This window comes from Xiphophorus maculatus, chromosome 5 (assembly GCF_002775205.1).
Source record: "Xiphophorus maculatus strain JP 163 A chromosome 5, X_maculatus-5.0-male, whole genome shotgun sequence".
In the NCBI taxonomy this organism is placed as follows: domain Eukaryota; kingdom Metazoa; phylum Chordata; class Actinopteri; order Cyprinodontiformes; family Poeciliidae; genus Xiphophorus; species Xiphophorus maculatus.
In genome coordinates, this window is record NC_036447.1 from 31,537,203 (window position 1) to 31,557,391 (window position 20,189).

At 38.1% G+C, this 20,189-nt stretch overlaps 1 protein-coding gene across 2 annotated transcripts; it reads right to left on the minus strand.

Annotated features, from left to right (window-relative positions):
• Positions 1–7,069: 7,069 nt before the first annotated feature.
• On the minus strand, positions 7,070–18,990 carry LOC111608645 (cytochrome P450 3A56-like). 2 transcript variants are annotated; one of them, XM_023334101.1, is made up of 13 exons: positions 18,875–18,945; positions 18,639–18,732; positions 13,432–13,484; positions 13,237–13,336; positions 13,037–13,150; positions 11,593–11,681; positions 11,353–11,501; positions 10,893–11,020; positions 10,729–10,795; positions 10,490–10,650; positions 8,352–8,578; positions 8,055–8,217; positions 7,070–7,724 (listed from the first exon to the last, which is right to left on the minus strand). In XM_023334101.1, the coding sequence occupies exons 1-13, from the start codon at positions 18,943–18,945 to the stop codon at positions 7,647–7,649; spliced, it is 1,494 nt and encodes a 497-aa protein (XP_023189869.1). In that variant the 3' UTR covers positions 7,070–7,646. The 2 variants fall into 2 exon arrangements, with proteins under 2 accessions (XP_023189869.1, XP_023189868.1); XM_023334100.1 differs by having other exon boundaries at positions 10,490–10,795; positions 18,875–18,990.
• Between the last annotated feature and the right edge of the window lie 1,199 nt (positions 18,991–20,189).

Consider the following 20,189-nt stretch of genomic DNA (forward strand, 5'->3'; position numbering starts at 1 on the left):
AAGAAATTATAACCAAAAAATACTTTTGCATATTTTTACATAGTGTAATACACTGCTCAAAAAATAAAGGGGACACCTAAACAGAACAATGTAACTCCCAGTCAGTCACACCTTTGTGGAATCAATGTCATTAGCAGTTAGGTAGTACATTGATAATTTTTGTTTTTCCTTCTCAAATCAATTTCACTGTGTTAATAATAAAGTTTTGATAATATTTAATTAAGATGTAGGATGTTATTTTTAGTGTTTCCTTTAATTTGTGAGCAGTGTATTTCAATAGGTTCTTTGACATCTTAATGACTTTTACTCTTTAGCGAATGAAAATCACAAAATTATACATATTTGTCTGGACTTCGCTCAGATATTGCTTTTTGTAATTATGTTTTGAAAAGCATAGTGAACACAGTTCATTTTATTCCTATATTTATACATAAAGGTCTTTTGAGACTCATTTACAAGGGAGATCTTAATTTTTTTCTTCTTCTATATTTTAGGTGCTTGTGTATGATTTACGTCGAAGTTCAGCTTGTAAAGATAAATTTGGTCCAAGCAGTGACAGCAATGAGAGATACCCTATGACTGTATGGAACATTGCATTACCGGTAATTTATTTTTGTGTATTATTTTGGGTACTGTGCTTCTTTTTTGACATGTAAGTCCTGCATTATTCATTTTGGAGCCAGTTAGAACCAAAAACTTATTTATCCATCTAAATCAGTCACCTTAAAGGGAAAAAAACCCACTGAAACATCCACGACAGAAATGTGTTTTCAAAAAAGTCCATTGAAACAAGAAAACTAATTTGATAATTTTGAGAAAATATTCATGTTTTTTACTACCATACAATTTCTTTTAAATAGGAACAAATCATGTCATAATATGAATAAAGAGCAGGGCAAAGGCAGAACTTTGACTATAATGAGTTAAACTGTCTTACATGTAGTGCACTGTTCAAGAGAAAGGCCTATAACATTTAATGATTTACAGATCAGCTTAGTTTGATTCAGTCTATTCTGCTCTTGCCTTGCGGAGGAACCTCTCAGTTCTTCACAGTGATGCTAGGAGCAGAAGTGAATAAAGTGGACATGTTAGGATAGTCCCAATAACAAATATATCATGTAGTATTTTTGTAGCAAGACTACAGATTCATGACATCCTTTCTTTCATGAACGTCACATCTGGGCCTGTAGTTCAGCTACAGTTCATGTTTTCACTTCAGGAAACTCATGTTTTTCTTCAGTGGTTTGTTGAGATTTTTATAAAAGCTCTAAAAGCATTACTACTGATTATTAACTTAATCTCTTCCAAGCCACTTTCTGCCTGCAAATTAGAATATAGTTATTTTTTCTGCAAAAAAAGTCTTAGCAAATGTATGCAGTTTGAGCGGTGAATAAAAGAAGTATATTTTTTAGATCTCTGGTGAAATATTAGACATTTAGATTACATCTAGCTCATTTTACATGATGTTAAAGCACAGGACCTGGTTTACCCACATCTTTTTTTTCTTTTCATTTTTTATCTCTACTCTCTGTTTATAAACATAGAAAGAACAAGATGATTGAAAACTCTGGAAAATGGATCTGTGAAGGAGCAGGGGCCAAAAATGGGAAAGTCTACCAGACTGTCTACATGGGAGCGCTATTCAAATACGAAAGATATCAAATATGCTGGTGTTCCAGTAATATTTGCTTTTAAAATTATTTTATCACCAACAAGTGGGAAGACGTACAATAAAAATGAAAATATATCAGACTGATTTTTTTCCCTTCAACAAAATAACGTTCTTAATCTAATTTTCAGAGAAAAGTGATAAAAAAAATAAAAAAAATCAAAATAGAACCAAAAAAAGTTGGATATTAAAAACCAAACAACTTTAAACCCAGCAATAATATGCAAATTTATGCTGACTTAGACTTTTCAAATAAATTATTATTATTATTATTATTATTATTATTATTATTATTATTATTAGGCCCGAGCAGCAAAGCGCTGCGAAGGCCTATTGTATCTGTACTGTTTATTATTATTATTATTATTACGATTCTTCCCACCTCTTCGTGTGCCTTTTTGGGGGCTTTATCATATTCAAAAACTCACCAAACTTGGCGGTCGCAACTAGAAAATTTAAAAATTTTGAATTTTAAGGTCGTCGCAAAAATCGCAAAAAAAATTGCTGAACGGCGGCAACTAGCAATTTTCTGTTGACACAATGGTATGAACGTACTTCATCGTAGAGACATGAAATTTGGTACACTTGTAGAGCTCACCAAAAGACTCAGAACTTACATTTAATGTTATAAGCCAACTATCACAGAAAGTCGGCCATTTTGTATTGAACGTCCATTTTTTACCTCGATTTTGACGTTTACAGCCTTCGTATTTGATCGAACTCCTCCTAGGGATTTCGATTGATCGACTTCAAACTCGGTCAGTCTGATCATAAGGCATGTTTGATTTAAAGTTATCAAATTGGTGAGTTTTGGAGCATGTTGAAGGGGGGTTAGCAGGGGTCAAAGTTCACCTACTCGCCATGAAACACGAAACTCTTATATTTCCTATATAAAAACACATAGAGGGACCAAACTTTCATTGATTGATCGGCATCGGGTGCCCTACAATACCCTATGGTGAAATGATGACATCACTTAGGCCACGCCCCCTGAGAACAGGAAGTGTCATGTTTTACTGTGAACGGTCGCTATCTTAGCCCTTTGACCTAATCAACATGAAACTGTGTCCAGAGACAGAAGACATGTTGGTGTGTTGTGGATTCCAACCCTGACCGGCTTTGACATAGCAGGTGGGCGTGGCGGCGTGGCGAAGTGACCTGTAACGCCGTTGCCATACGTTTGGCTCTGAATTCCACAATTTCAGGCCCAGCTGCTCCAAACTCACTAGGATGGATCCTTATCCACCCACCGACAGGAATTCATAACAAAATGTGGTGGGCGTGGCCTAATTTCTCTATAGCGACCCCTAGAGTATTTTAAATGAACAGCCCTAAGCCATGCTTTAACCTAGAATTACGAAACTTGGTACACATGTGTATCTTGTCAGGACGTACAAAAAAGTCTATTACAGCCATGGTCGAAACCCAACAGGAAGTCGGCCATTTTAGATTGAAGTTCATTTGACCTCGATTTTGACGTTTACAGCCTTTGCATTTGATCGAACTCCTCCTAGGGATTTCGATTGATCGGCTTCAAACTCGGTCAGTCTGATCATAAGGCATGTCTGATTTAAAGTTATCAAATTGGTGACTGTCTGAGATTGCTGAAGGGGGGTTACCAGGGGTCAAAGTTCACCTACTCGCCATGAAACACGAAACTCTTATATATCCTGCACAGAAACTCACAGAGACACCAAACTTTCAGTTATTGATCATCAATAGGTGTCCTAAAATACCCTGTGGTGAAATGATGACATCACTTAGGCCACGCCCCCTGAGAACAGGAAATGTCATGTTTTACTGTGAACGGTCGCTATCTTAGCCCTTTGACCTCATCAACATGAAACTGTGTCCAGAGACAGAAGACATGTTGGTGTGTTGTGGATTCAAGCCCTGACCGGCTGCGATGAAGCAGCTGGGTGCGGCGGCATGGCGAAGTGACCTGTAACGCCGATGCCATACGTTTGCTTCTAGATTCCACATGTTTCGACCGAGCTGAACCAAACTTGGCTTGAGTGATGCTGGTGTGATACCTGAAAATTCTATGTCATCAGATTATGACGTCATCTAAGCCCCGCCCCCTCAGAACAGGAAGTGCTATTTTTTTCCTTGGAAACTTTCATCTATGGCTCTCTTGACCTAATCAAGGTGATTCTGTGTTGGATGACAGATAGGAAGTTGGTCTCGCTTGCTTTAAAGTGCCAAGAGTTTTCAATGGCGGCAACGCCGTTCGTATACGTTTGCCTCTACATTCCACATATTTTGACCGAGCTGCATCAAACTTGGCCTGAGTGATCCTGGAGGCTTGCCCGTCAATCCTAAATCATCACATTATGACGTCATCTAAGCCCCGCCCCCTGGGAACCGGAAGTGCCGTTTTTTTCCTTGGAAAGCTCTGTTTATGGCTCTCTTGACCTAATCAAGGTGATTATGTGTTGGATGACAGATAGGAAGTTGGTCTCGCTTGCTTTAAAGTGCCAAGAGTTTTCAATGGCGGCAACGCCGTTCCTATACGTTTGCCTCTACATTCCACATATTTTGACCGAGCTGCATCAAACTTGGCCTGAGTGATCCTGGAGGCTTGCCCGTCAATCCTACGTCATCACATTATGACGTCATCTAAGCCCCGCCCCCTCGGAACCGGAAGTGCCGTTTTTTTCCTTGGAAAGCTCTGTTTATGGCTCTCTTGACCTAATCAAGGTAATTTGGATGATGAGCTCTGTCAATGCTCGCTTCTGGCTGAACCGTGTGGGCGTGGCCAAACGGCGAACATCAGTCCCTCGCCATATGCATACGTTTGGCTCTTATTCACGCATAGATCATCCGATTGGCGCCAAACTGGATATGTATGACCTTTGTTCTGCTCTAAAGAGCCCAACGGGTTTGAGATGTAATTTGGGGAAAATGCGCGACAGCTTCTGCAGCGGCTAGCGGGCGGCAGTGCTGGAAACTGCGGCAGAGCTTCTGCGGTGGGGAGCGGGCTGCGGCTCTGGAAAACGCGCGAGAGCTTCTGCGGTGGCCGGAACCCCCGCGGTGGCCAATAGGCCGGAGCGGCGCTTGCTGCGAGGGCCGCCCGAGGCTGCTTGCAGCTTTAATTATTATTATTATTATTATTTTGCACATTTAAGCATAACAATTCCAAGAACTTGTAATGCATTAAAACACCACTTATAGATAATTAACTGGTTTCCACAGGATTTCTCCAAAAATTGTGTTGGGCTGCCTGTGTTGTTGTACTGGCTCCCAAACCTTTCAGCTTCTCACCTACAAAATGAGAGAGTTGTTCCACCTGCTATCAACTGATTTATTACTAAATTAGTTGAACAAGATTATAATTACAATCAACACTGCTTTATTTTATCTGTTGTAATTTGTTTTACAAATGGTATCATGCATTTGTCATGATACCTTTTGTCTTTTGTCAAGATCCTACAATGGATCTCAGTCGGAGTCCTGACCCCAATTTTGGAAAAACCTATTATTTTAGAAACCTTTTGTCCTTATTGTTGCATAAACATGTCTGATTGTGAGTGCATTCAGAAAGTATTTACAGTGTTTTGCTTTTTCCACATTTTCTATTGTTAGGCCATATTCCAAGTTGTAGTAAATTAATCTCTTTCCTCAAAATTCTACACATAAGTTTCCGCAATGTGGAAAGTGGCATTTGAGTTGTTTGCAAATTAATTAAAAATAGAAAACCAAAAAGTCACATTTACAGTAGTATTCACAACCTTTGCTTAATACTTTGTTGATCCACGTTTAAGAGCAATTACAGTTTGAAGTGTTCTTTACAGTTCATCAGGTGGATGGGAGGTGTTTGTGCAGCCATTTTCAAATCTCTTCAGAGATGGCTTATAGGAGAAACAAATGTTATTTGCACTATTAAAAAAACATATCAATCATTCCAATTAGTTGGAATGATAAAGATGTCAAACAATCTGTGTCAGGTTCTTGTTTGTTTTAGTTGCTATGGAAACACAAAGAGGTATGTATGGGATAAGATTACTGTCCATTAAAAATGCATGCATAGACATCTAATTTTGTAAATGTAAGTTAACAAATGTGCGTAAATGTAAATTTTATATTTTTCCTGTTTTCCGACTCATACATACATGTAAAAATCTGAGATTTTACCTATGAGAATACTCATAAACAATTAAAATAATAAAAGCACAGGTTTTATAGAGAGTAAGTATTTTTCCAGCAGTTAGACACACACCAGTCACATTTAGGAACTGGCTCTAAGACATCTGCTTGATCGATTTTGAATTGTGGGTGAGGAGGATCCTCTTAACCCTCATCTGGCTGCTCTATCACGCTGGCCTGACTGGTGGATTGCTGCAGACATGGTTCTCCTCCTGAAAGGCTCTCCTCTCTTCACAGAGGAATGCTGGAGTGACCATTGGGTTCTTGGTCACCCCCCTGACTTAGGACCTTTTGCCCCAATCACTCAGTTTAGATGGCCAACCAGCTCTAGAGTCCAGGTGGTTCTGAATTTCTTTCATTGATGAATGAGACCATTGAGTTCAAGTCAAAGCCTCAGAACTTTTTCTGGATCTTTCCTCACACTTGTGCTTCAAAACAATCCTGTCTCAGGGGTCTTCTGATAATTCCTTCGATTTCATGCCTGGTGTTTGACCTCTGACATGTTTTATAAAATGTGGAACATTGTCTAGAAAGGTGCGTGCCTTTCTAAATCAAGTCCAATCATCTGAATTTACCACCAGTGGGCTCCATCTAAAGCCTGATGTGGTCTTTATCAGGTTCTAAAATAATTTGTCCAATTTCATGCACAGCAACATACAGACTCTAATTCATACAACAAAAATGAAATCAACATGAAAATGCTGTATTTCATGAATTAAGTATGGTCTTATTTTTTCCAAATAATACTTAGAGGAAAGGTAGCAACCCCTGTGCTCCCAAGTAAATTCATTTGATCTGTTAATAATCCGCAGGTGTAGCACCTTTGTATCCTCTTTAGAGCATACAGCAGTGTGTTAAACTGCAGAGGACGGACTGGACCAGGAGTGACCTTGTGACTGCCCATCAATATGATAAAACCTAAAAGGGAATTTTCCAATGCTTTCTTGTTGACAGTTCTAGAAAGGTGGCATCGTATGCATAAAATACATTTTAAATTTACTAAAAGAGTTTTACAGCTACATAAATCAACCAGCAAGAGAAAGGTTTTTATAAGGACATAATAAAACTGAACTAGTTTTTCATAGGTTGTACAATAAATCTTGATGAAACCATAAATATGAAAAAAAAACAGCTATGAAAACATATTCTACAATATCTTTATTAAACAATGATTAAGTCAAGAGAGTAAAATTGCATGTGTCTATAAACATTGCATGTCATTTATCCGGTGGTACAGGATATAGTGTTAAGATCTGGGGTTGTTTGAGTTTGGTTTTGTCTTTTGTCTTTTTTTTTTCTGTAGTCGTTTTTATTACTTCTACATCTTTTCCATTTCCACTTCAGTTCTTCCTTACTGAGTCTAGTTTATGTCCTTTTTCTTTTAAATCTTTGTGTCTTTTGTTTATCTAGTCCCCTGTGTACTCTACCTCGCCCCCTGTGCCATGTCTCTCTCCCTCTCCTCAGACGGACTCCTGCTCCCTTCACTCACACCTGCAACCCTTTAGCAATCAGCCCAGTTCCTTTGTTCCAGTATTAAACCTCTGAGTATTTAAGTTATTCATTGTCAGTCACTATTTGCTGGTTTGTCTTGTTATCAACTCAAATTCCCATATCTGGTGCTTTTGAGTCCACTCAACAATATACATCATGACATATAAAGAAATAGGGACAGGCATTAAAGATAATTCATTTAGTCTTGTTAGCATACTCTAAAAATTGCTATATCAGTTTGATATATTATTATACAAAACTTTAATCTATAGGAAAGTTACATAAACTTCCCAAAATAAACTTCACAATTTGATTTAAAAATATTTCTTCAGCTGGAAGGTTAGGATCGAGGGATCAGCTTCAGCTGGATGGGTCTTTTGGGTGCCAGCAAACCCTGGACATCCATCTCAAATGGGATCTGGTAGGAAATTCAATGTGCAGAGAGAAAAATGTGTGAACTGAATAAGCAATGCAAAGAACAGCTTGGCCATTTAATTCAAACATTGTAAAAAAAAGAAAAGAAAAAAAGCTATACTAGTCTAGAGAAACCTTATAGTAAAAGAACAAGAGACAATGAAATGAAGATCAGTATGAATTACTGTGCAAAGCTCAGTGTTAAGCAGAGTCTTCAAACTTTGGATGGACAAAAATAAGTGTCATATTGTTACATAACACTAAAACCCTACCCATAAGCTTCCTCATGCAGCCTGAAAGAGGAGCAATATGCAGAGTTAATCTGTAATCTCACCTCAGTCTCTCTACACACAGAGAAGCTGTACTGCTGCAGGATCTCCACCACTGCCAGTTTCATCACCACTAGAGCAAACCTCATCCCAATGCAGTTCCTTGGCCCTAACCCAAAAGGCATGTATGTGTATGGATCAATGTCCTCCTTGTTTTTCTTGCTGAATCTGATGCAAAAAATACAATATACACATAAATATGTAACCAAAAGTATTCATACTAGCAGCAGACTTCTGCAGATGATACGCAGCAATGTGCATTTTTCTTCCTTATTTAGTGGTAGTTGTTCATTCCTTCTTACCTCTCAGGTTTGAATTTCTCTGGTTCTGGCCATATCTCAGGGTCCCGGTGCAGGGGCCATGTGGGGACCAGGATAACCATGTCTTTTGGAATCACAAGGCCATTTATCTCCACAGATGCTTTGGCCACACGCTCCAAACGTGCGGCAATGGGGAACAAGCGGAGAGACTCATTGATGACACTGTCCAAGTAGTCCATCTCCATCAGAGGCTGATACTGAACAGGAGCCTACACAAACACAAGCAGGCTGTTTACCAGGTCATACTGCAGTTCTATAGGCCAGTCTGAATAAGTTAGGATATCATTCAAAAGTTAAATCATACCAAGCTGGTGCACTAAAAAAATCTATTTAAAAATGGGCAACTTTTAGTTTTAAATCAGCATTTTGTTTAATGGGTAGCTCATCAGGTGGTTCAGATAGAATAATAACATTTTTAGTGACAGGTGTATTGCCAAAAAGACAATGATAATAATAATAGTTCTTTTTCATCATTTTCATTCAGACTTTTTTCATTCAGGGATTTATCCAAATAAATTCCTGCTCCCAGGCCTCTTTTACCTTGTGGAGGAACTCAGAAGATAGCTTATTCACATTTGTGTACAATTATTCATATTAATGTATGGATAATGTATTCATACATTATCGGATCATACATTACATTCTCTCTCTCTCTCCACTCTCTATCTCTTTCTTTCTTTCTTTCTTTATCTGTCTCTCTCTCTATTGGAATATATATATATCTATATATATACTCTGTATATATACAGTATATATACAGTATATATATATATTATTTAGTAATCATATTAATGTAGTATGAATACTAACTTTATTATAAATAGCTAAGGGTGGTATCTATACTACCTTTAGCTGAGCTAAATACCCACTCTGTGCTATAAAAATGTGAGCACTGGTATTGGATCGATATTAGTGTGATGAAGCAGATACTAAAGTTTGCAGTTTCTCATCCATATGTCCAGACAAGTACTTGAATTTGCTCACAGAGTTTATGACAGAATTGAAATGCCAGATATAAAGAGCTTACAGTTTGAATTTGAGAGCAGGATCTCACACCTCTATAATGTTTGCAATATTAAAGCTTTGTGTCAGCTATTGAAGGGAAAATGGTATTCCTACTTAGATTAAGTGCAGATTACAGTTAAAGATTTAGCATATAATCATTGTGTGTAGCAGAAAGTAAAAAAGGAACTGTTTTTTTTTCGTTTCTGCTACATTGTATTATTTGTTTGGCACAATATAAAACATAAAGTATTCACACAATAAAACTAGCAAATCTCTTCCGTGTCTTTCCCAAAAGCTTAGTTGTTGGCTTTCCACTGCAGCTCATGATCTCATGCTTTGTTTTTTATCTGATTTGTGTTTGGTGCCACCGTGTGACTGAGAATGTTATTGCTTTGTTGGGCAAAAAACAAAGTGGAAATAGAGGCACTAATTACCACAAACTACATTAGTATGAATACTATTTTAGAAGCTTTAAAATATTGGTGCCTCTACTTTACTTTAGAGGAGCTGATAAAATTTTACACTGACAAGGTCTCTGACCTAAAAAGTTTCTCTAAAGATAATCTGTGAAAAGATCAATCTCTTCCACCTCCTCTCTGAGCTGCTACTGCCATCTGAAGAAATGCACCACTCCTGACCAAAAACAACCAATCAGAACCAGCAGTGTCTTTGCGCTGTCAATCATCCTAACGTACTTGCTGGCCAATGTGGTAATGGCAGGGAAACAATTAATTGTTCCAGGAATACCATTTATCCACTGTCATCGGTGGCCATGGTAATTAGCCCAATAATTCACAACAAGCTATGCTAGCTGCAGTATAATAGAGAGCAAGGAGGGGAGTTGGAGGGCTGGAGGGTTTGAGCAGCGCCACACAGAGGGTGCTTAACAGCTCTTAGACCCGCCTCCTGGCACGAATTGGTTGTTTGTTGATGGAACTGTGAGCATGGGGAGAAGGCAAAGGAGCACAATGTTTTACAAAGATTATCTGTCTCATCCCATACTGTCACGACATAATGACAGTTTCAACAAATATGGAAAAAAAAAATTATACAAGTTAAATACCTGATTTTTAAAGACCTAAATGCTTTACATATTCTATATTTGGCATATGTACCTTGTTGGGGAAGGTGGAATCAATCTCCTCCTGGAGCTTTCTCATGACCTCTGGGTTCGTGGCCAGATTGTAAGCCAAGAAAGAGAGAGAACTGCTGCTTGTTTCATAACCAGCAAAAATGAAAATCATGGATTGAGAAAGGATCTCATGGTCACTTAATCCTGCAGAAAATACAACATGGTTCATAATAGTAAGATGTGTAGCTGTGTGATATTGTGAGTGTTTGAAGTACGTCTCACTTTTGTCCGTTTGCAACCCATTGTTCTTTTGAGAATCAATCATTAGTTGGAGAAAATCTACTCGACTCTGCAAGTAAATAAGAGCAGATCAGATCCCATTTCTAAGCCTGCTGATAATAAGAGACTGAAATGCGGGAAAAAAATCCCATCATATCTGACTGTACCTTCTGCTGGCTGGTTTCACGGTTTGACTTAATCTTCTCCAGAGAAGCAAAAAAGAAGTCGGTCACAGATTTGGGGAAAAAAGAAAATTCTAACTTTTCAAATATGGGGCCGAGGAAGGGGAAGAAAGCTGAAATTAAAGTAACAACAATTATAATACTACTGGACAAGGAAGGTCAGGAACTATTTTGTCTGTTACAACATTAATAGATTGAGATTTAACAAAATTATATTCTATTTAAAAGCATAAAGCTGAAAGAGTAAATGATGCACATGAACCTAAAGGTTCTGTTTTTTTTTAAAGTGACAGAATTCTTTATTATTATGAATAACTAAACCATGAACTTGTAAACTAATATAAAACATCCAGTTTCCATGTCTTCTAAGGATTGAGGAATGAATTGGACTGTTATTGGAGCCACATATCATTAACCTTGTGTTTGTTCTTTCTTTATACTTTACCAACAGCAAGGAAGAGGGGGTTTAAAAAGTCAAACTTCAGCATCTTCTTGATGTTTGTCACAAATGGGTCTGAAGGGTTGTTCAGTGAATCTATATCTACACTGAAGGCTGTACTGGTTACGACGTCCATGCTGTATGATCCAAAGAATCTGTAAACAAACACAAATATGTTTAAAATGTTTTGGCATTGATAGAGGTGAATTTAAGCATCTTGTGGAACAACTTTATAAAACGTCCTACTCCTTCAGTTCTAATGCTTCTCCCTTGTCTGCCTTTTTCTTCATGCTGCGGATCAGGTTAGCAGAATGACTCTTCATGACTTCAAACATCTAATGCACACATAGAGACAAAAAAAACATTACCACACACAAATAAAAATGGAAAATGTTCTGGTTTGAAATTAAAGTTCAAAATATATTAGACTAAATCCTGATAACTTGAGCATGTATGCAACGTCAAGATGCAATTTGCTGTTGCAATATGTTTATTCAGGGATTGCTGCAAAGTCAGAGACTCATAACAGTCTGTTGGGTTTCCTTTGAAAACTTTCAGCCATTTGGCATAATAAATAATACTTGATTACATCGTTTTATATCCGAATCAAACTGCAATGTATGTGATTGAATTTCAATCTGTTTATGGGATTGGATTGCATTGACTGCAAATATATTTCTATTTAAAAAGAATCTGGTTTTGAAGCTGCCTAGAGACAATATTTGTCGTGGCTCAGCACGACACAGATAAACTGAAATCTGAGCAAATCACCCAGAATCCCGAGTCCTCTCATGGTTTACTTTCTCCAGTTGTTCTACTAGTTTTCCTGTCTAGGAAATGAGATTGCTTTGAAAAAAAAGAGTGAAAAGGGTGAAAATAGCTGTGAAAAGAGTTCACCAGATTATCATCTTGAATTTTCTGGAACTGCAAAGTGTTCTTGGTGCTATGACCACCAACTAGGTTTACAGAATCCACTCAAAATAAATCAGCCCACAGCACCACATCTCCTCCCTCCATGCTTAACAGTGGAAATGAATTGCTTATCTCCATACCCATAAACTTGTTCTTTATTTCACTTCAAATTCACCTGCAGTTTCTGTTGCCAGATAACTAGCTTTCCCTGAATCATAGCACAACAAAGTTAAAGTTCGAGGCCCAGTCATGAAAACCAAACTCCACACCTCTTCATTTGCTTTTTCCCCCATGGTGTCCCTCCCAAAAAAGGATGTAGACAGAATGTAAGTTTTGCAATGTGACTATTTTCTGGTTGTCATTTCCTGACAACCAGAAAATAAGTCAGTGTGTATTGCATGACACACTGACTTACTTCAGTGTGTCATGCAATAGAGCACACGAGAAAAATGTCTTACTAATTAAAAAGGCTTAGACATTCTGCTTACTAAATAAATCTAAGGTATCAAAACAATATTCTCCATTAAATTTAGTCTATAGAATTTATCAGAGTTGTATACTAATTGCATGTTTCTTTGGGTTTCTCCACAGAAAAAACGCACTCCACTTTTTTTGTGTGTCTTTAGGATGTGAGCATGCTATTTGTAACAAACGGTGAATTTATTTCAAAGCTTTTTATTCCTTTTTACCAGCAGTGCCAATATATTTGGAGGAAGCAGTATGTTCATGTCAAATTGCTGTAAAAGTTGAAAGATGTAGAGAAGGTGGAGAAGCTCACCTCCTTCAGTCTCCCAGAGGTGAAGGAAGGAGACAAGACACTACGGATCCTTTTCCATTGGTCATCTTCAGCATTGAACAGGGAATCATACAGGGGCCCATCTAGATGAAAATTCTTTTGGCATAATAAAACAGCAGCTGATGAGAACTAAATGAAATATAAATCACTATGACTTCATATGTAGAGCAGTAACTGCATACTCTGCGGTTGGTGAAGAAAGAGTAGCATTCCTTAACCAGAATGGCCTTTATGATTTCAGGATCTGCAACACACAACACGGGCTGGCGGCCATCGTAAATACTGAAAGATTAGAATGAAACAAACAGTTTAAGCTGAAAAAAATCATTGGTTTATTGTGTCTATTCTTCAATGACAGTTACAACATGAAAACTCACCCCCATATTTTCCCATATTTCCTATAGCACTCTTGATCGAAGTTGAAGAACCCCTAATTACAAAAATAATGTTACATCAGAAATATAAGATAATTTAGAGAACACATTTTATACAATTTTCAGCAGAATGAGTTAATATATTAATGGGTCATCTTAAAGAATGTTGTTCATAGAAGCTAAATTACATTATTGTGACTCAATATATTAAAAAAAAATACATTTTCTAAATGTGATTTAAACTGAACTGCATATCTGGCTACAGTTCATTTTAAATCAATTTAAATCTGATACATTCCACTACACTGAAATATAGCTTCGTTAATTGGACCTGTTCACATTCATCATTAAATCTTTAGAGTGTCATTGAAATGTTGTTGTAACATAAATAAGCTAATGATAATCCAATAAAAATAATTCCAAGGTAACAATTTTATTAGAAATCAAGTCCCATCTGTTAGAACCATAAAATCTACCCTCGTGACCATTTAAACTATCAAAACCCCGAGTTTATGAGGAAATTATTTCAAGTTGCATTTTCATTTAAATTATTCCTGCTGATATTTTTATCCCCTAAGCTTTCATTAGCAAACTAATGAATAGCTAATAGAACTAAATAGAACATTACACATACTGTAAGAAAATATTTATTTAAAATAGCTACATTCAATGTATAATCTGAAGGCACCCAGCAGGAATCGTGTTCTGTGGAACATTTTGGTGCTATCAGTCTCTGGTGCTTCTGTAGCCGGTCAACATGAAGTGGATGAGACTTGTTGTCCAAGATGACCTGTATCTTGGACAGAGTCCTTCTCTCTGACACCACTGTCAGGACGTCCAGCTTCACTTCAGTGCAGCAACGTCACTAGCCTTGCTTATCAATCTGTTCAGTCTATTGGTATCCTCCACCCTCAGCCTGCTGGTTCAGCACACCACAACATACAGGATGGCACTGGCAACCACAGACCCATTTAACATCCTGAGCAAAGTCCAGCAGATGATTAAAGATCTCAGCCTTCACAACACAAGGATGAAGATGCCTCTGCACAGGAAGTAGAGGCAACTTTGGCCCTTCCTGTATATAGCTTTGGTGTTCTTGATCCAGTCCAGTTTATTATCAATGTGGAATCCAAGATATTTATAATGCTCCACAATGTCCACCCTAACCCCTGGATGGAAACTGGGGTCACAGGCATCCTGGTGCTCCTCCTCAGATCCACCACCAGTACCTTGGTCTTTATCACATTGAGCTGCAGGTGATTCAGCCCACACTATGTGACAAAGTTGCCCACAGCAGCCCTGTACTCATCATCTTCACTAATACAACTTCCAGCTGAGTCATCTGAGAACTTCTGTAAAAGACAGCGACACAAGTACAATAACTGAAGTCAGTTTCATAGAGGATAAAAGACAGCCCCTTGTGGGGCCCCTATGCTGCTGACAACAGTGTCGCAGGTGCACAAACTGTTGTCTGCCAGTTCACAGTTCATGGACTTTGGACTGGCTGTCCACATGTAGACTGTCTGGACTGGACAATCTAGAGCTGGCAGAAATGTGGACTATCTGGATCATCAGATAGTCCACAGTCTGATGTGGGTGGTCAACACCACCTACAGCACCTGTAGTCCTTGGAGTCACAGGGACGGTGCATCTTTGGCACCAGAACAATGCAGTATGTTTCGATATGAAGGAAAACTGCACAGAGCTGGATAGCACAGGAGTTCACACCAGCGGGGCCTCAGCCTTGCCAGGGTGGAGTCTCACCAGCTGGTTTCTATGGTGATGTTTACTGTAGAGGTGACCAGTTGAGGGGTGATGGGTGGAGAGTAGAATAATGGGGAAGGAAGTGTTAAAGTGAGATGAAAGACTTTGTGGAGGGGTAGGGGAAACCTTTACCTGGTAAAGAGGCCAACAATGAAATAAAAACTATTTAAAATAACTAAACTTCTGGCATTCACACTGGAACAATAGAATCATGTATGCTGAACAATGAAAGAAATTTCACTGAATTAATTAATTTTTCTGAATTTCTCTTTTCACTTGGGTAGACATGTTTTTATTAACTGAATTTTATTCAATGTCATTTATTAAAACTGTCATTCATTTGACAATAGTCTTAGAATCTGTTGTGGAAAAAAACTCTTGGATAAATGGACAAAATACAAAATAAAATCGAATTTAAGAAATCTGTGTGATTGTAAAATATGTTACTACTCTGTGACCATACCACTCTAAAAAGTGAGGAAAAAATTATTTTCTCTTTCTACCTTTTTCAATATGTGCTTGTAGTCAAGATTCATCAGTGGATTTGGTGGAACAGAGAATATTGTTGAAAATCTGAACCAGAACCAAACCTCTGTTACAGAGATCAACTAACGGGATCTGCTACAATTTAGATTAGCTTTCACACATTATAAAGTGTGAAATCCTTTATAATCCTTTTAGAATAGAATAGAATAGAATTCAACTTTATTGTCATTGCACTGTCACAAGTACAAGCAACGAGATGTAGTTTTCATCTATCCAGAAGTGCTCTACGAGATATAAATATTTATTTACAGATGTACAAGACTATGTATGTATGGACTATAAGGGGTTATAGCAAGAGATATAGATATTGTGTATAAATATACTAAATATGGGAGCTATATGCACAGATTATACAGATTATAATTTTTTTACACTGAATTTTGAGTGAAAGAGCAAGTTATGGTGAAATGTGATCACCATAATTTGTAGATTGTTTTTACATCTTGAAATTTCAAGCAACTGTTGCAGGTCAGGTGCTCCTCTACAATAAAAGCAAGAGGAATATTGTTTAGCACAAATGTTTGTTCTTTTGTTTACCTGGAAATGTAATTGTTGTCTCCGCCCCTTAATTAGTCCTGGCCATGCTTTAAAAGCCAGGTGGTTTGAATCAGAGGGGTGGCTCCCTCTTGTTTGGAATGTTTGTCATGTAATGTGCAAAGGACGGATATAAAGAAAAGTTTAGAGCTCTATAATGGCTGGACTTGTCTGATTTTGGACCGCAAACCAACATTGTGGTGTCAGGAGTGGGATGCGACGCTGATGTCCGGATAAGAGCTAATTATGGGTCCAAAGCAGCAGACAAAAGGCCTCAAAGTGGCAGACGCAGCTCCAGTGGAGGATGCAGAGCAGGATGGAGCTACAGGCCAGCCGACTTTGCAGTGCAGTGTTGAAACTACGTCTGTGGACATGAACAGTATTTCTGCCATGTTGGAAAGATGTCTCCAGTTCCAGAGTGACTTTGTTGACAGATGGGACAAAGAAGAGTGTAAGCAAGAAAGGAGATGGCACCAGATGCAGGTTGAAATTAACAATCTAAGAGATGATCTGGAGAAGCAGCAGAAAGCTGAAGCTCAAGCAGGCCCCTCATCAGAAGCAGATGGCAGACCAGCTTCTTGGCATCAATCTAGAGGTGAGCCAGTACAAAGAGCATGGACTCAATCTGATATTCCAAAGTTTGAGGAGGGAGATGACATTGAACAATACCTAACAACCTTTGAAAGGTTAGCAATGGCATACCAGTGGCCTGAGAGAGACTGGGCAGTAAGGTTGGTACCGTCGATTTATTAAAAACTTTTCTGCTAGAGCAGCTCCTCTTTCTGACCTCACTGGGACATCAAAGGTAAAAATTGTGTGGGGAGAACAGGAGAGGGCCTTCCAGGATTTGAAGCAGGCACTGTGTCAAGAACCTGTACTACAGAGCCCAAACTTCACTTTACCCTTCACAGTTCAGACCGATGCATCTGCCAGGGGAATTGGTGGGGTTCTTTTGCAGGGAGAAGCAGAGAAGAAACCAGTTGCCTACATTAGTAGGAAGTTGTTTCCGCGAGAGACCAGATATTCGGCAGTGGAACTGGAGTGTCTGGCTATCAAATGGACAATTGACTCTCTCAGATATTATCTTTTGGGGCGAGAGTTCACTCTTGAGACTGACCATCGGGCACTGAAATGGTTGGAAGTCATGAAAGACACAAACAGTCGCATAACACGATTGTTCCTGTCTCTTCAACCTTATCGATTTAAGATGGGCTACATTCCAGGAAAAGAGAACACAGTTGCAGACTTTTTGTCTCGCTGTGAACCACAGCGAGTCTCCTGAAGGGGAGAGAAGTGTGAGGGATTTACCCCCCCCCCCTCAACAGGTGTTGTTGTTTTTTTGTGCTTCCTGTATTGTTGCTTTATTTAATATTTTGTTTTGATCATCCTCTCTTTCCTTTGAGGTCATGTGCTGCCATGGAGGCGCGCCCATGAGCAGTGATGCCTAGGACCTGGTGTTTCCAATTTACCTTACTGAGAAGGTCCATTCTTTGAGAAGGAGAGATGTTTTATTTTTTGTTTGGTCCCAGCTTATTTTTGTTTGTGTTAAATTGTTAGTTGTAATTCTGTGAATATTTGTTTAGGAATATTGTTTAGCACAAATGTTTGTTCTTTTGTTTACCTGGAAATGTAATTGTTGTCTCCGCCCCTTAATTAGTCCTGGCCATGCTTTAAAAGCCAGGTGGTTTGAATCAGAGGGGTGGCTCCCTCTTGTTTGGAATGTTTGTCATGTAATGTGCAAAGGACGGATATAAAGAAAAGTTTAGAGCTCTATAATGGCTGGACTTGTCTGATTTTGGACCGCAAACCAACGCTCATCTCTTAGTTGCAAAGGGAAAACAGAAACAGTTTATCTTTCATCTTGATAAATTGCATTAGTGTGGGTTTAAACAGGATTACAACATGACTATGCTCAGACTTCTAAAGATGTCTAAATGTGGCAGAAACGTTTTATTAGGATTGTTAGGCATAAATTTGGATCACATCAAGCAGACTAACAATGTCTGATTTTTAAAGTGTTTTTTTTTTTTTTTTTTTTTTATTAGGACAGGACATACAGGGTAATTGGACAATGATTGTAGAACAGGTTAATACTCTCATAACTACCAATACAATTACAACATTTTACCCAAGCGTGAAACAATAATGAGCAATAAGGACATGTAGTTGAGAATGTTTAGAGGTTCACAAAGTGTAGAAATCTTGTACATTTAAATCAGCATTTATCCTTTTAGATTTTCTAAAAATAAAAATACAAAGGCTGCAAGGACTTCTGAAGAAGATCCACAATGTAATATCTTTGATTAAGATGTTAACATGATCTACTTTTTATACTATAAGTGCGGTTTAAAAAGTGTTATACATACCCTTCGATAATTCAGCATTGTCCCAAAAAATGGGACAGGTTTAGGACCAGAGATACCTAATTTCTTGAAAGTTCCATAAGGCCAGTAGGCATACCTGTGGATAAATAAGGCTGAAAAATTATGTGTGAAGTAAAGACAGAAGTAGTCATTTCTGAGCGGAAGAGAATAGAACAAATGTCAGTTTCAGAATCAAATAACTGAAAGAAATAAATAGATCAATACTCATTAACACTCACACAAGGAGGAGTGTGACAAAGGCAACCAGCAGAGTCCATGTCTCAGCGGAGAAGTACAAGAAGTAACCCATCTGTCCTCTCAGTGGAAGTATCTGTCTCTGTGACACCGAATGTCACCACCTGTACCTTTTATCTCCTGCTGCACTGATCTGTTGCGCAAGATGAAGTGTGTGAAAGTTAAACCAATAGTAGCGAGGTTGGTAGGTTTGCCCAAACGGTTTTCCAGTTCGATCTGCGAACTTTGAGAATGTTTCAAGCTGACACTCACTGAGAGCGTCTGTAGTCAGAACTCTGACTATAATAATCCATCCATCCATTTTCTGTACACCCTTGTCCCTAGTGGCATCGGGAGGGCTGCTGGTGCCTATCTCCAGCAAACGTTTTTGGCGAGAGGTGGGGTTGACTATAATAATAATAATAATAATAATGGAGGTTGGGTTACTGTCTGTCTGTCTACATGTGCCTTTGTTTTGTCTTTTGTGAAATCTCTGAATACAATCTAAATTATGAGGGCCACTTTCAACAGTTTTACTGTGTATATGCTGGAGAAAAGCAGAAAATCTGTTTTTAATGCCACTTTTTCTCAGTTTGTTTTTAAGATTTCTAGTTTTCTACTGTACTCATTCAGACATGCCCAGTCATGCTATTGGATTTATGAGTAGCAGAAACTGCTTTTATTGTTTTTCCTGGAAAATCAAATGATGCCAGAGAGTGACCAGTTATGTAACTCTTAAGGGAGGGAATAGATGATCGGTGCCCACAGTTGAATTCAAAGTACAACCCCCCCCAAGCTCAACAGATTTGGATATGCCATATCAGTCATGGACCTTTTGGGTTTTTTTTTAACTGAAACATGGTTTCTTCTTATCTCATTTATCTCCATATTTGTTTTGTAAGTATTTTTGTGATCAAATAAGTTGTGCTCACTCTGAATATCAATACTCTTCAAAATATATGCATCAAAAATGTTATTGCCATGAAAATAAGTTACACTTGCTGTACTGCATCAGGTCCAGGTATATGGCCACACTGTGGCCATTTGAGAAGTTGGGGATGTCATTAAACTAACCTGATGTAACCTCAAAACTATATAAAAAAACACAGATTTGAAACATATTCCAGTCTTTATTAAACTATGACAAAGTTAAGATAATAAAGCTGCATGAGTCTCTCACAAGATTTGTGAGTAGGCATAATTAAACAGAAATCCTGAACTCAGGGATAAATAAAATATTTTTAAACTAAACTATATATACACTATATTGCCAAAAGTATTTGCTTACTCATTAAAAATCATAAGTGTTCCCATTGGTTC